Source organism: Diadema setosum, chromosome 12 (genome assembly GCF_964275005.1).
Source record: "Diadema setosum chromosome 12, eeDiaSeto1, whole genome shotgun sequence".
NCBI classification, from domain to species: domain Eukaryota; kingdom Metazoa; phylum Echinodermata; class Echinoidea; order Diadematoida; family Diadematidae; genus Diadema; species Diadema setosum.
In genome coordinates, this window is record NC_092696.1 from 4438584 (window position 1) to 4455746 (window position 17163).

General features: G+C 36.6%; 1 protein-coding gene across 1 annotated transcript; it reads right to left on the reverse strand.

Annotated features, from left to right (window-relative positions):
- Positions 1–10767: 10767 nt before the first annotated feature.
- On the reverse strand, positions 10768–15745 carry LOC140236305 (uncharacterized). The gene is made up of 6 exons (XM_072316258.1): positions 15736–15745; positions 14719–14994; positions 14014–14298; positions 12374–12634; positions 11324–11472; positions 10768–10785 (listed from the first exon to the last, which is right to left on the reverse strand). Exons 1-6 carry the CDS (start codon positions 15743–15745, stop codon positions 10768–10770), a joined length of 999 nt encoding a protein of 332 aa, XP_072172359.1.
- Between the last annotated feature and the right edge of the window lie 1418 nt (positions 15746–17163).

Sequence of the window (17163 nt, forward strand, 5' to 3'; positions counted from 1 at the left end):
TGAAATATGAAGGAAGAAGAAGAAAAAGATGAAGAAGGAAACTCGAATACACCATCTGTATTTTCAAACAAGAAGGTTATTATTCACAAAATATTCAACCCGCCTCGAGAATTGTCTTCGTCAGTGTAGAGTACACTAGTCCAATTATAAGTCTTTACAGGACCTTCTTAAAAACATACAAACAAACAAAACGAGCAAAAAGTTAAAAAAAAATATTCACACTTGAAGGTGTGTGACAGAAAAGAGTGTTTTTAGGGTGAAACTGTAGTGACGTTTGATTGAAAGTGTTTATTTTCTCTAATTTGGGACTGACCTTAGGCAAGGATCACTCGAAGATTTTTGTGGTTCTCAGCTGACGATCTTAAAAAAAGAAAAAAGTTATTAGCCCAAACAAGTTTCTCAAATGGAATTTACTTATGAATTGTCATACATCATCGTGAATAAGCACTTCAATAAACGTTGTTAAGCTAGCAGCTGAAAGAAAATCACATGAATATGTGGTCGCGTGCACCATAAAACCAATAAAAACATCGTCAAAGCCCATTAGCTTATGCAGTTGTAATAAAAGTCCTGATTTGGGTTCTGCACGGAAATGCCACAAACGGATAAGATAATTATTGGTCGCTGTTAAAAAATGTTCCTTTCATGAAAAGCAGTAAATCAGAACCTGCAGGTGCTTTGGCTACAATTACCCTTTCATTGCTTTCAATGCATGTTGGTTGTTTTGTTGTTGTTGTTTTTTGTAAACTTACTGTAGTAATGATACAATAAGGAGGGAACTATTTTATTTACTTTATTCTTTGTTTTATCTTCTAAACACACAATGTTGTTATTGTTGATGTTTTTTGTCCAACGTTCTTCAAATTTTGACTAGGCGAGGTTTAATAGAATCATCTTGTATTATCGAGTGATGTTTGCCAGCAGACAGCAAACAGCTGCCGCCTTCAACGACAAGTCAATTTCCAAGCAGATGTATCTGGATGTAACGACGTAGAATCGAGGGACAATCATTACCATCACGAGGGACGTTCTTCGCCTTAACATTCCGGGGCGGATCAAGAAACTTCGTAAGGGGTGGGGAGGGCTTAACAACATTAAAGGGGGCGCGGGGGTACACGCATCGCCCTTCCATTTGGATCTGCCACTAACATTTATGAACTTTCTTTCTCTCTTTCTGTCTGTCTTTCTTTCTTTCTTTCCTTTCCCTTCTGCATTTTCTTCTTGTCGTGTATATGTTTCAAATGCATGGTATGTCTTTCATCAATTAACAGAAAATTTGTGGTTATTTTGTATATTTATTCTTTCTGTTGTCGTTGTTTTTTTTTTTCCTTTAGTGATCGGTTGAAAATAACTGCATTGTTCTCTCTAACACACCCCTTGAGAGGACCTTGCCAGGTATAGCCCCCCCCCCCCCCCCACAGTCAAACGTTACGCATTCGTACAATCTGTTCAGTATAGGTAAATGGCTCACAGCTGGGATCCAATAGTACACCTGTAAGAACATATGTTACTGTCAGCAGCACTACAACAAAACAGATGTACAGAAAGCTATAGATTAAGCCCATATCGTCCCCCGAGAAGACCTCCAGAAATACAAAATTAAAAAGCTACTGAAGAGGACGCCCCTTGTTGTATACTTTCAAATCTGAAAAAAAAAAAGCCATGCATGAACCCTTCTCAATATTACATCGGTTAGAGGACATGAAGCAAATAAACCCCGAGGCTCAAATGACATTCTTTCGATAATGGTTTGTCATGCTCAAATTCTGTATTCCATTTTGTATAAACAGACAATAAATCTGACAAAGACCCGAGGTCGAAAGCTTCTACCAACAGCCGACATCGTGCGACATGTACCGTCTTCTTTGTCTCATATGTGACCCTGCACCACAAAACGAACAAAAAGTCGCCAGACATAGATTTTAGTTAAGGGTAGATTCTGAAAGAGCAGACTCTAAGCTTTAAAATGGTGTATAACTCGATTCACATGGACTCTCCAAATTTACCTAAATACTGGAAAGAAATTACACATTCTGGAAAAGTGTGAACTGAGAAAAGAGGCTCTGAAGTACAGGGTCTATTCAAGCACTTAATCTTTCACCAAGCTGTGCTAGCTGTGCGATGAAAGGGACAAAACACAGGATGTCACACACCGGAGCAACAACAATGAAGGGATTATCAGATTATGACGAAATTAAGCATGTTGTATTAACACATGCTGTCCATGATTAATGCCAACTTTCAGAGCAGTAGCATTATCCATTCAAAAGCTATTAGACTTGAAAGTGAAGAGTGTACAAAGGAATTCAAGAAATTAAAAGTGGCTCCTAATACATACCTGATCATGACTAGGGGTTGCAGAAAAACTGCGGAAAACACAATTTCCCGTTCATGTTATGATACCAAACTTAAACGTAATGTAGAAGAAAGAGAGTCTTTCAGAAAATATGAAAAACTCAAGATTGACCTAGTTGACCCATTTCACCTGTTTTGAGTCCTCACGTAAATTCAAGGGGAGCGACTTTTTGTTTGTTTTGTGATGCATGGTCACATATCATCATTCTTCCCAAGATGACAGATCTGGCGTCCGGTAAAAATATCAGCATCATCCCACTATTATATATGTATATGATCGGGCGTTGCAAAAAAAAAAAAGAAGAAGAAAAAGAAAAACCTAATTAGGCATTCGCAGCCACTGATTTGTGTGAAGACTCAAAATAATTGACATGGATTTACCTCCTCAATCATGTGCTTTTCATATTTTTTTAAGATAAATTATTATTCTTCTACATCATCCTGAGTTTGAGATCATAATTCAAACCAGATTATAATTATAACTATTATATTATAATTGACCAAACTCAATTTCAGCTTAATCCGATCATTTCTTCATTGTTGGATTGTTGGTATTACGGAGTTCAACATTTTTTTTTCTTCCATTTTATTGCACGGCTCGGTATTCAAATCAAGTGTTTGAATAGACCCTACATTTCAAAGCCTTGTTTTGTTTTGTTTTTACTTCTCAGTACACACTTTTCCAGAGTGTGTGCATGCTTTCTTTTCAATATTTAAATAGATTAGTCCATTTAAGTTACATTTTTACACTTTTTTTTTAAGCTGAAAGTCTGCTCTTTCAGAATATGACCTTAGCTAAAAATCCATGTCTGGAGTCTTTTTGTATATTTTGTGATGCGGGGTCGCTATAATTACTTGTATTTATACATACGTTTTTAGATGCATAATGTGTTAAGTTATATATATATATATATATATATATATATATATATATATATATATAAGTAGAGTGTGAACTGCAATATGGCTGACAGTGCTCAACTATATAGGAGCCCATGTAGTACAATATATAGTAGGATGGAAGGCGTTGCTTTATTAGTGACATAGCTGGACAGTCTGTTTCGGCCGAAGCCTCGTCAGCAACTAAATCAGTTTCTTGTTAAAGTACAGTGTAACAGTGTACAGTGTACATTTCAACATGTAAACATAAGAAAAAGTTTTCCTTCGCAGAGCTTGGTTAGCTCCCCCTCCCCCCTCCCCGGCTTCCACATGTAACAATTTAAGCTATGAAAGTGTATTACCCCTGCCTTAAGCCCAGTACCAGTGTCATTATCAACTTTATTGTGCTGTTAAGTAGCCACGTGCATGTACTTTTTGTATCATTTGTATCTTTTGTTTGCTTGCTTGAGTGCACAAGAGCCGTATGTCTTACACTGTACTTTAACAAGAAACTGATTTAGTTGCTGACGAGGCTTCGGCCGAAACAGACTGTCCAGCTAAGTCACTAATAAAGCAACGCCTTCCATCCTACTATATATATATATATATATATATATATATATATATATATATATATATATATATAATATAAAACAAGGCAAAATTTAAAAAGTAGGAAATTCTCCAAATCATTCATCTTACCTGAAAGAATATAACTCAAGCTTTCATATGAACCCAATTATACTAGGATTTTCCCAGAGGAACAAGTTTTTATTCACCGCTGAAGTTTACCATGTCCAGAGCAGCGAACGTCCGTGAGGAATAGTATTGCACATACATTTGAATACCATTTAACATAGTTTCCAAAGATCTGATTCAGTTCAAAATCCTAACGAAATATCTTAAGGGAGATGTGTACGTGATTGCAGAATATTAAGCTTGTACACTTAACCTGTACGTAATGGTAGACAACTGATGATTTAACTAAATTCGTCATTTCTGTGAAAATATTGCTCTTCCGCTAAACACTTTCTCAACTTTACGCGCATTTTACAGAAACTCAATATTTTCACCTCTTATTTCACTATCCTATACTTTAATCCTCATTCCCAAATAATAATATACCTTTTTAAGATGTATCTCATCTGGGCAGTCACTATAACCCAACAAACGTAGCATAGTTTTCATCACGGAGGTTCGCATGTAGCTCACGGACGTTCGGAACAAACAAGATATTGAACAATGCAGCTCTCTTGAGTTGGAAACGCATTCTACTCACAACAAACAGCAATTTCATGTCGAGAACAAACTCCTCTGCAAAATCCTGAATAAATATTACCAATTCTCAATTATACAAGCTTGTTTATCTTCTCATACTGAGGAATCAAAGAAAACAATTTTACCATCTCTCGTAAATGAACGTACAAACGTACGTGTAATCTCAGTGACGTATAGTCCATCCTTGAGAACTAATATATTTATCAAAATTTCGCTATCATGAAGTAAATATTCAGGTCCTAAACTTCAATAAAGTCTACAATGCAATATTTGCTTCTTTATATAACGAACATGGTCACAGCTAAAATTATGACAAAAATCAATATAGAAAAACAACAGAAATGTGCTCCGTTATAGAAATACGAAGTTTAGCTGCTGGGGAGGGCAAACGAATACGTTAGGAAGAAATCCCTCTGAGTTTACTCCTTGTGTTACACACTGTTACCGAGGAGAATTTGTGTTATTATATCAGTCAGAAATGACAATAGGTTCGATACTGCGAAGTTTCGTCATAATAAGACACAATAAGTCCATATATCTTGGATGGATGTTTGTGACTTCGATATTATACAATGGTTTGTTATAACAAACCTTTTGTAGCGCGTCATTTCGGAGGCTCGTTATTCATACAGTTTGTCAATACGAAAATTGATAGAGTTCGTATCATGAAGCTTTTTTATTCGGTAAATGATAGGAATCTCCGAAGGTTATCCGAAAGGCTTATTAATTGGAACATGAAAACTTATGTTCGCTTATCCAAATGTGGAGAAACAAGTTAAGAACTAAAATCCTCCAATTTCAAAACCTCATAATAACCGTTTTCACCTAAACGAATATCAGGCCCATTCCACTTTTAGAAGAACGGACCTAAAATAATGATCCTTAATATCTATTTTTCGAAGAATATTTCTAATAACAAACCTCCTGAATTAACTACAATTTTTTTTTTTGGAATAACAAACCTTTGGACATCGGAGTAACGAATCTTTGGAAGAGCGAACGTATTAAAGTGCAACCTTAAACCTATTCTTAATCATTACTTTTTTAACATGTGTTTTCAAAGTAAGCACAAAAGCACAAACAAACTGACGATCTCTCTGTCTCTTAAATATAAAATGAAAAAAAAAATCTTGGAAAAAATTACAAATGAATATTGCTTTTCATTGATGAGTATAAAACAATACCATGTGATGATAAGCGGAGGATTTGTGTGTTTTCATCAGACAATAATTGTATACTGCATGATTTTTGTTCGCTTGTGACGGCATTTCGATGAATAAAAAACATAAACAAACAAACATAAACTTCTCCAGAGGAATTTGGTATAACGGGAGTGCACTGGCAATTCTTTTCTCTGTGTGTTGGAGCTTGATCCCTTCTCTGTTTCTCAGTCATTTTCATTCAACTGCTTCCACGTCCTTTTGAAACTTTTCCGTTTCTTATTCAACACATGCTCATTACAGACTTCTTCCGTCATTATCCTGAATGTGATTGCGTAGCACTTTTCGGATTTGTTTTGTTTTGTTTTTGTTTTCTGTTTGGTCGCAGCATGTTCAGGCTATTGAGGGAATGAAAGAAAAATCGTCATGAAGAGAAAAATAAGAAGGAATTAAGGCATTTAATATCATGACAATTACAGCGAACGTCCGTTATGGAGACCAAAACTGGATGTGTTCTGTTTGAGACGGCAGCTATCATACTCAAAAGATAAACACTTAGAGCACCTGTCACTAAAAAGTGGCACTGATCCTCTTTTTCCTACTATGTAATCCATTGACTTATTCAACCAACGAACATCCGTGAAAAAAACGTTTTCCGTTTGTTATTACAGGTAAATTGAGTGCTGAACGCTATTCACTTTCGGGTATGAGCGGCTCGGTGATTTGGTAATATTTTCAACTAACTTTAATCTTATGTGCAGTGATATATTTGCAATTGTCAGAAATTTCCTTTCTCGGACAGAACGTCCGTGAGCGAAACTTTCAGAACCCGTAACAGTACAAATTGTCTCCAGAACCTCATTAGAAAGAAATTGAAACGCACAGAAATTACAGATTACGCAAAATTCCATTTCTCCAGAACTTTGTTTTAAGTGTTTAGCTGTTTTTGTATAATTAGAGGGAAAACAAGCGTAAAATTGTGAGTAAATTTTCAATTGTTTGTTCATCATGATCACATAACGCCTTAAAAATACTGAAAGTACTGCTCTAAACTTATTGTTTACTTTGTAAAACTTTATTTGTCGCTATTCGAGCCAAAAGTTTTAAAGAATACAGGACACTTTCGGGACAAGTTATCCCTATCGGAGGGATTGCATACGTCACGGACGTTCTCTGGAATTATCACGGACGTTCGTTCTACTACTAGGGTCATGTTCCAGGACGGATAACTAATCGGCAGGGAGTACCTAGCCTTTCTAACTCTTTCAAAAATTTGAAAAGGTATTGTCAATGCAAATTATAAGAAATTTGACATCCTTACAACATATGTATTGCTCAGAGGGGGATCAGGAGGTGAATTTTCAGAGAAAATATCAATTATTTGCTTGGTTTTTGGTGAATTGCATGGTCCAAAAACTGCGGACGAACCTCAGTCCGCTCTAAAAATGGCATGCAGCTCCTCGGCAAGAGAGCCAAAGGTAAAATGCACCTTCGCCATCAAAGCAAGATGGTGTCCCACTCGAAAACGTTTTAATCATCACGGACGTTCTTTTTTTCTTGGAGGTTCGTCTAAAAATACAATTTCGGTTCCTATTTGACAAAGGATGGACAGAAACTCAAAACAAACATATCATCGTGTTGCTAGATCTTAGTTGAGTACGACTCAGAACAATATCGCCAATAACGTTTCATGGGCTACGATCTTTATTACAAAATAGCGGAAGCACGTCCGTGACGAAAACTGAGTATAATTTTGCATAAAAGAATATTACGTCCCATGTACAGCCAGCAGACGTACAATTTTTGCAGGATATGTTCATTAGGTGGAACACCAAATTTTCGTATTCGTTACAGTTGGGACAACAAAGTAGAATTTGCAGCAGCGATAGAAATAAAAGCATCACGGACGTTCATCTGTTTAGGACTTTGATATTTTAATTGTTCTCTGTAATTTTGTACGTGCTCATAAAGTTCTTATAATTTTGTGGTACATACCCATGATATGTCAGATCCAGAACATGGTCAGATATTAGATGCCACGTACCATTAAAAATGCACATCATTAGTTTTATCACTGATAAAGAAAGTCATTACATATCTATATAACAAATTGCAAAGCCTAAACTTTTAGAGCAAAGCTTGTTTTTTTTTTTCTAAAAGCCCAACCATAGATATAGATGTGAATTAATCATGTTCACGAACTTCTCTGACATTCAATGACTTTCCAGTCTTCTCATAAAATCGGCCATTTGTCCCTTCAATTAAATCACATTCATCTTAAAATTTAATGGTTCAATTGTGATTTTTATACAATTTATTCACACAATATCGAACATAAAGTTACACTGTGTGCATGCCGTCAAACCCCCGTTTGAGACGAGACCCCATTGGCAAACGAAGCTGATGGGGTGCTATTCCCCCCTAACGAGTCCTCGTTTGAGAAGTGGGAGGATATGTATTTGCCCATTGCAAAATACCTTTCTACTCAGGCGTGGCAAACCTGGAGGCCAAGCCAGGGTTTAATGACTACAACAGCTGTAATATTACATAAGAGCATGATAAGGATATCTACCTGTGGCAGACCATTCAAAGTAAACTTAATTTTCTCTATTCTTTCTAAAGTTTTCAATTTTATATTCTATTGAGAAATTCTATGGTCATCCGTTTTAAATTTGGAACGAAAAATTTTGACCCATAAATAACGAAAATACAGGAATAAGAAGGATAGCATTAATACTAAATGTATACACTCACACACACACACACACACACGTACACGCACACGCACCATGGACCTACATAGCCCATGCCAAAACAAGAACAATCTCCTCCTCTCGCGGGTGCCCCCTGTGGCGGTGACTGATGCTTAGATTAGGCCAGGGTCAAGAAACAGGTGTTTTATATCTTTGGTTTTTAGGTCCTTGATTGCCAAGATATACACTGGCATTGTCTACAGGGGTGTAGCTTCTTTAAACGAGAGATTTGCCTCATGTCAATGTTGTTTTGATAATTCAATTGATTGTTAACACACTGTGTGTATAGTAATATACTTTTTTTGTAGAATAAAAGGGAATCGTAATAATACAGTTGCATGCCTACATTCCTACATATATATATATATATATATATATATATATATATATATATATATATATAAATATATATACATATATATATATATATATATATATATATATATATATATATATATATATCGCTTCATGGTTAATCTCAAGTATAGAGTATAGTCCTATGGAAAGAGGAATAATGGAATGGCGTGCATGCCTGTATCACTCTTACCCACATAGAGGGTACAAACAACAATTAATGCTTCTGCGTTGTTTCTTGTCATTTAAGCTGGACTTGACTGGCACGAAATCTATCTTACTTGTGCTTACTGTGTGCACAGCGCAAGTATACGGAAAGAAAAGAACACAAGAATTTTCCTTGCGATATTGAACAAAACTGTTGTTTTTTTTTTTTCTTTTTTTAGTGTTGTTGATCACTCGTTGTTGTTGTTGTTGTTGTTATTATTATTATTATTCCCTTCGTCATCTTTGTGGTGACTGTCCAAATTTTTGTACGTGACTTGTAATGGTGCTCTGCGTATCAAAACGAGACCAGTCAGTTCTTCAAGCAATTTACATTTACGACAATGATGCCTTTATTCAACTAGATATATTTCCCGCTTATAATGATATCAGAACGGGAAAAAAAAATGTCAGTGTAAAAGTGACTAGCCAATACTCGTGATATTAAGTGTTAAAAATGTCAATTTTAGAACTCAAACTTGAACGTTGGTCCGATTGTCTTACCGACCACTAGGCTACTGAATACCGATACACATGTATTTACAACTCTTTAACTCTTTATGTGCCACGTTCGAACGTCCGACTCAGCGTGCCAACTTCGCATATTCTGCTCAACAAACAAAGCCGCCACGACCGATCGATAAACCGGTAATTACTTCTAATCCCGCGGCACAATAAAAGCGTTTCTCGTGCTTTTGTTCCTCTCATACACGGCTTGAATTTTATGTGGTGATCGACTATCAAGCGATGTTCCCAACTAGATTTGCCCGTACATTCTAAGTTTCTGTCACGGTTTTATGTGCAAAAGTGATGCCTTTACAGTAATGTAGCAACTGGTCATTCAAAGAAAAATTGAAAAATGATTTGTCATACAATTTATATCGAAACAAAGCTTTCAAAGAGTTAAAGTGTGAAGGGTGTGAACAGTTCTTGTCGAGGTGAGGATTTAGCTTTAATCGTTTTGCGAGATACTCAGAACCACTCTATGAGATGTCAAACAACATGCAATTTTAAAGGGTATCAAAGGTTTTTTTGATGAAACTCGGTTTGAAATGGCTGCGATATCCAAAAACAAGGTGAAACAAAGAGATCATAATAAAAGGCTTGTCCTGTCGCCTTTTATTATTATCACTTTTTTGGATATCTCAACTAATTTTTAAAAACTACATGCTGGTTCATATTTCATAAGAGGTTTTTCATTATCTTACTAAGGAATGTTATAAACCTGAATCCCCACCCCAACCAGTACTGTACAGTCCCTTTAATGCTGTGTTTGTGATGGTGCTTCTAAGAGTACGTAACTGAGTGTAAAGTCTCTCGAGTAAGTTTAGGTAAATGAATCAGATGTTGGTTGTCCGGTGTACAGCTGAGTCTGCATGGTATTACGTTATCATGACTTCTGTTGAGACACCTCAAAGGTTCTTCACCGTATCCATGCTATATTATCTTTCCGACGTGCCGTGCAGAGTTTCGTTGTGCAAGAGCGGTGTCTATCAGGTTTCTTCTGTAGTGAGCAAGTCCACACTCGCTCTGTTAAATCCAATCTTCACCAACTTTTGAGAAGCAGTCCTACATGGCTTCCATTCACATTCTACATCACACGTTTATTCGAAACGACCGAGAAATCAACGGTGCAAAGCGCGACGGATTTATAGTTTCATTTGATGACGCCATTGGATTTCGCCCTCACTGTATTCCACCGTGACAAACTACTGCATAGTCTCAGATAATTGAGAGGTGAGGAATTCTTAACTATGTCGTCAGGTCTGAAAAGGGCTGAATCTTCACGTACCGCCGCCTGGCTGGGAAAAAGCAGAGAAAGAGAAAATTGATAAGGAAAACAATGTGAAGTTAACGTGCTACCATCATCATTGGCATATTTGTGTCATTGTAACAAATTAATGGGTGATTAACGTTATACGTCTTCATTAATGTCTTACCTTTCATTATGCAGGCTAATAATCTTCGATTGATAGCTGTAGATAGAGAGAAAGAGAGAGAGAGAGAGAGAGAGAGAGAGAGAGAAAGAGAGAGAGAAAAAATTAATTGAATTTGTTAACTCTGACTCTGACGTTTTTGATGGATGTATTTCTTGCACATGCATAATGCAATACACAGACATTAAGTTTCGCCGGTCAGGTATGTCAAGTTCAAAAAAGGAGAGGCTAATTTATTCATTTAGGTCAGATGGAATGAAATTATGACAGATTTATCTTAAACATCAGAAATATATTATTCAATGACTCATAGCAAGCAGAGTTTGAATGCCTTCCCAATAGAAATGACTATCACATGCAACGCCAAAATCCATCGACAAACCTATATGCATAATATCTTTACCTCAATGGGAGGGGAAAGTTGTTTTCGCCTGACGACTGCAGCAGCACACACCGCCACTGATAGGACGAATGTGATCGTCAACAACGCTGCAGTGGTGGATTCCTGATGCAAAACTCCCTCTATAGTTTGCATCTCTGGACATGAGTTATCTAATGAGAGACAAAACAGGCTGGTGTTCATTGAATTGCACAGTCAATATTTTCTATAATGATAAGCACAAACTCCCAATATAACTTTATATACAATTTGACTCTCAACATTTCCAAGAGAAGTCTTGAAAAAAATATTTCAGCAATGGCAGTTTGCATTTCACCTGTATGTGGACCCGAAAATGCTCTGTATCAATTGAAAGGCACACATACAGATAACATCGTTGCTTTTCAACTTCCGCTGTGTAGGAGCGACCGTAGTCGGATGTTTGTGCTAACTGAAATTGTGGGACTGGCCAGAAAAGAGACGGAGTGCGGGAAAAAAATAATAAAACGCAACGAAACCAAACCAAACTAAACGAACGAGGGAAATGGAATATTCATCAGAACGGCAAAACGCACCTCTGAAGAACAAACTAGGCAGTTTCAAGATTAAAGATTCAAATTTGGAATATTCATTAGAACGGCAAAACGCACCTCTGAAGAACAAACTAGGCAGTTTCAAGATTAAAGATTCAAATTTGTTTTCACTTCCTTCAAATAAAGAAAGAAATTATATATAATGCATATGTACAGGATATTTGTAATAATTGCAGAATGTGATTAAACAAAGTATATATATATATATATAAATAAGTAGCAGATGAAGAAAAACAAAACACGCAATTATATCTCTGTTAATATAAATACACTTGTACATAAAGCGTATGATACAAGTTTACTAAGGATGGGGATGGAAATGGAGGGTCCCACTATTTAAAAAAAGTAAAGCTTGTACGATATGGGACCCTTAACAGTTACAGGATGACACAAAAGATTTACTCGCCGAAACAAATACAAATTTGTATCATACACAGCAAAGTGAAAACACGTTGACCCTGTGTGGTATCTGGTCTCTTACCTGTAGGACAAAGCGTCTTCGAGGCTGCATTCAAGCCATAGGCATTTATGACCTCACACGTGATAGTGCTGCAGCTATTGAGTAATGGTTTGAAAGTGATCGGTGTGGAGCCATGAGTGGACCACGTGACATTATTCACGGTGATGGCGAATGAGTGGAAGCCTGCCTGTGGTTGGTACTCTCTGGGCACGTGACACGATACTGAGAACATGACCTCATCGCCTCCCAACACCTCGGAGACTTTGATTTCAATTACGCTGTCTGTAATATAAAATCAAGACAATAGAAAATAAAATTTAACTTCAACAACATAAATCTCAGTATAGGGTTCATAGTTCTGATGACTTTGAATAATTCTTCGCATGGCATTTTACGAAAAAGTCACTTCAACTTGGGGAGCATTGGTAGTTGCACACACTTTGGAGATATAAACTTCTATGAGACGTTTTGTCTTCACTCTTCTGACTGACCTCATGACTGGGATAATTCCATGAAGAACAACTATTATGCGCAGATATAGATCTGATGCATGGATGCTGTACAAATGTCTTTATATCTATCATCTTTATAGGCCCTTGTCCCGTTACGCAATCGTACACCTCCTTTCGAATTCTGCTGCTTCTTGTTCCTGTTTTTTATGTATGTGAAGCGAAATTGATCTGTTCAAACCGACAAGATTGGAAAATATTGTAAAGGCAACTTATATTTGCCAAATTTATGGGAAATTTGCAGGTTGCCACCTGCCTTGATCATAGCAAGAAATATGCGACCCTGCGACACAAACCAGCTAATTGTCGTCAGACATGGATTTTTAGCTAAGAGCAGATCCGTGGAGAGCAGCCTTTAATAAGATGATGTTTAACTAAAAAAATAAACTCTCTTATTGAACCTATCCTAATATGGGGGGGGGGAGCACACAAGTGTGAACTCAGAGAAGAGGCGCTGAAGTACAGTGTATATTCAAGGACTAGGTCTTTACAAAAGAAAATAACAGGATGTTTACCACAGGAGCATCAACAATGGAGACATTATCATATTAAGCTGAAATTGAGCATGCTTTGATAACACATTCTGTAAAAGATTAATGTCAACTTTCAAAGCAGTATAATGGCATCATCTTTTCAAAAATTATAGGAATGAAGCGAATGGACAATTTTGTTTTTGTTTTTGTTTTTGTTTTTTTTTGAAAGAAAAGAGGACTCTAGAAACACCCAATCACACTATTCTACAAAAAAAAAGTGTTCTAGAGGAATACTGCTAAAACACCGTGTTTTTAATGACCTAAAACTTTGATAAAATGTAACATAAGACTTGCTCTTTCACAAAAAAAATGAAAAATTACGATAAGCTGGGTTGACTCATTTCACCTAGTTTCCGTCCAAACACAAAAACAGTGCGCGCGACTTTTTTTGTTGGCTTTGTGATGCACGGTCATATCACAGTATACAAGACTAGCTTACATAGATATCACTGACCGCCTCGTACATTTTGCATATCTCACGTTATATAACACTCGCAGTAGTAGACCATGGTGAAGATAGTGTTGTTTACTTTTTACTGCATTTGTTCATGTGTTTAACTTCCCCTTCATATTTGACTCTTACGCTAACAAAATAATACAAGGCTGGTTTATTTCGTACCATCGCCTGTGGGACAGTAGGTCTTTTCAGCAGATGTAGAGCCAACTCCATTTTGACCGAGGCAAGTCACGTGAGTACACTTGTCTGGACGAGGTTCTATGATAAAGGAAGGGACCTCTGACGACGAAACTATCTCCCGGTCTACCTTTATGATGAATGTAGTGATGGGAGGGTAAGGCTGATCACGTGGTTCCACTTGACACGAGACCAAAAGGTTTCCTTCAGGATGGTTGGCGTCCTGTTGTTCCTGGAGTCTGATTGACAGGGCGTCTGATGCCGGTGCATCTGAACATGTTTATAATGAATCATGTAGAGGTTAAGGTAACATAATCTAATCATACTGTTATGGCAAATACCAACTATTAAAAGCGCTCGAGCAATATATCATTGTCAACATTAAATTCCTCGGCATTCCTGACAAAAGTTTTACAAGCAAAGCCAACCTGGGATTCGTATGCCTGAGGGAAGATCCACACTATACACTCGCCAATCTCCGTTTATTGAATGGACGGGGCATGATTCAAAAGGACCCTATACTAGACATGCTAAACACGCTAGCACACACACACGCACACACACACACACACACACACACACACACAAACACACACACAAACAAACACAGACAGAAAAACACACAATCTCATGTGACATGTTTATTCATTTTGAATATAGACAGTAGCTGAAATAGATCAGAATGGTTACGTTTTGGACAATAGATGGACATTGTCGTTGTATTTCCCAATCCGTTGCTTCCTTTACACGACACGTCCACACACCAGCGGGGAAGGGAAGAAAGGCGAGATTGAGGTGAAGATGATCTAGGCAGTTCAACGCCATCAACGGTTATCTCATATACTGTGATGGGTGGATATGGTTGGTCAGAAGGAGTCACGTGACACTCAATGATAACTCCAGGCTCGTCGTCAGGGTCCGATTGATCGTGAACCTTGATCGATATTACATCTGTCTGAGGAAAATCTGTAAATAGAATGGATTTGAAAGATATGTTCGGAAATTTTATATTAGTACAATAGTGAACATCAAGGTTTTGATGATTGCTGAACTGTCATCATGTGACGCTCATTGTTTCCCTGAAAGAATACGGACGTGCAATGCATGTGTTCAAGTTCATATTTACTTTCAAATTCAGTTCGTCTTTCCACAGTAAAATGATATATAAACATAGGTCTCACTTTCGTCGGTGACAGAAATAATGCATGTAAATTTGTACAGCCAGGAGCAAAAATGATTGGAAACTGACAGTGTTATTCTTTGTAAATGTTCTGACATCACTCTATTAATAGGCAATAGGGTCTGCTCAATCCGCCATATACATCATGCTTCCTGAATGGACATAATTATCTATTTGATCCGTCATCATTGTATTCTACTCGACCTTCCAATAATGCAGATTTATTAATTTTTCGTTAATTTCTGATTGTGTTTGTGTTAGTGTTAGTGTTTGCGTGTGTGTTTGTGTGTGTATGTAGTTATTGTTGTTTACTACAAGAAAGGTTATCTGATTAAGTCTTTAAGTCTAATTTCTTACATTTACATGAGATTCAGAGTACCATTAATTTTGATGTAGTCATGACTGCTTTAATATCACGAGGAAGACGGATTAAAATGCCACAAATTTCATCCCTTCTTCAAAATGTAATGATTTGAATTTTGCTGCAAGCCTCAGATTTGTGTAGCCAGGTGTAGAGTTCGGTTTACCAGACGACATCTAATACCGAGTCCAATATCACTTATCAAAAACACATCGAGACTTTGAGGTCAACCTCCCAACACCAACTAGTGATTCACTTCAAAACGTTTACCTCTTGTGTAGTCTTCATTTCATTCTTCTTTTCCCTCTCCCTATCTCGATCATACCATTCCTTCTTTCTCTCTCACCAACATTCTTTCTTTTTTGTTGTTCATTCTTTAAATATGCAAATATGCAACAAATGGCGTATTCTGTAAGTGAGAAATCTTTGGTGTATTTGTCGATCATGTCACATATTTTTCGTTTAATTTCGTAATCACATCATTTCATTTTTTTCGCTAACTGCTCTCTCAACCTCTTGTTTTTTTTTGTTCTCTTTCACTCTTAATTAATTTTTTTTTGATAAGGGTGATTATTTAATACTTGATTTAATCATACCTTTAGAATATTCACTCATTGTAAACTTTTTTAAAATGCTTTCGACTGAAAATAAACGCTTTATTTCCTTGACATGAATATAAAGTCAGTGCATTGCAAGTCAGGGCGTAGCAATCAGGTCAGTGTTCAAGCAGTGTATATACCAAGTAGTATAATCGTTACTTGCTTCAACGTTTGATAATATTCCGATAAACATTATTGACATACAATGTATTCGAGAATAAATAAGATTTTCCATTGAAAGCAAACAATACCTTGAATTCATTCCTAATTGATCAAATTTCATAATATTCTCACTTGTTACAGATGCTATTTTTTTTTTACTACCAGTCCCAACAGGTACAGATAAAAAATAGCATAAGAAGAATACAAAGATTTGTCTATGGAGACCTTCCATTAGAATTACAAATCCCCAAATGTAACATCAATTAAGTTAAGATTTAAACCACATCTCCCCCATTTCACTGCTCACGGTTGGCTAAGCTTATCAGGATTAATCACATTGGTTCTGCGCTTTACAGATAATAACAGCAATGCTGTCATTGTTTCAATATTGTTTCAACATTGTTTCAACATAATAAAATGTGAGTTCAGTTGGATTCGTTCATATTTTGTTCCTATACTGATTGTAACGAAATATATATTGCATATGTACCATAACAGATATACGATTTTTACATTAATATTCTATGAAGATGAACACTTCCCTTTAATTCTAAAACAGTAGAATGGCAAAATGACTCTGAGAAAAGCCGTGAAACAGGGAATATCGCGTTTAAACTTTTAAAGGCAATGACAGTGACCTTTCGCAGTATCCTTTTGTACAATTAAGACTTGCTCATCCAAAAATAGGTCTATAAGTGTAGTACAGCTGACATAAACATACTAGATTACACATCATTAGAAGTACTCAGTGATTTGAAATTTTGATTCCAAATACAGTTCTCTTATTGTCCTGCAACAAGACCAGAGGAGAAAGAAAAAAAAAATAGCAGCGT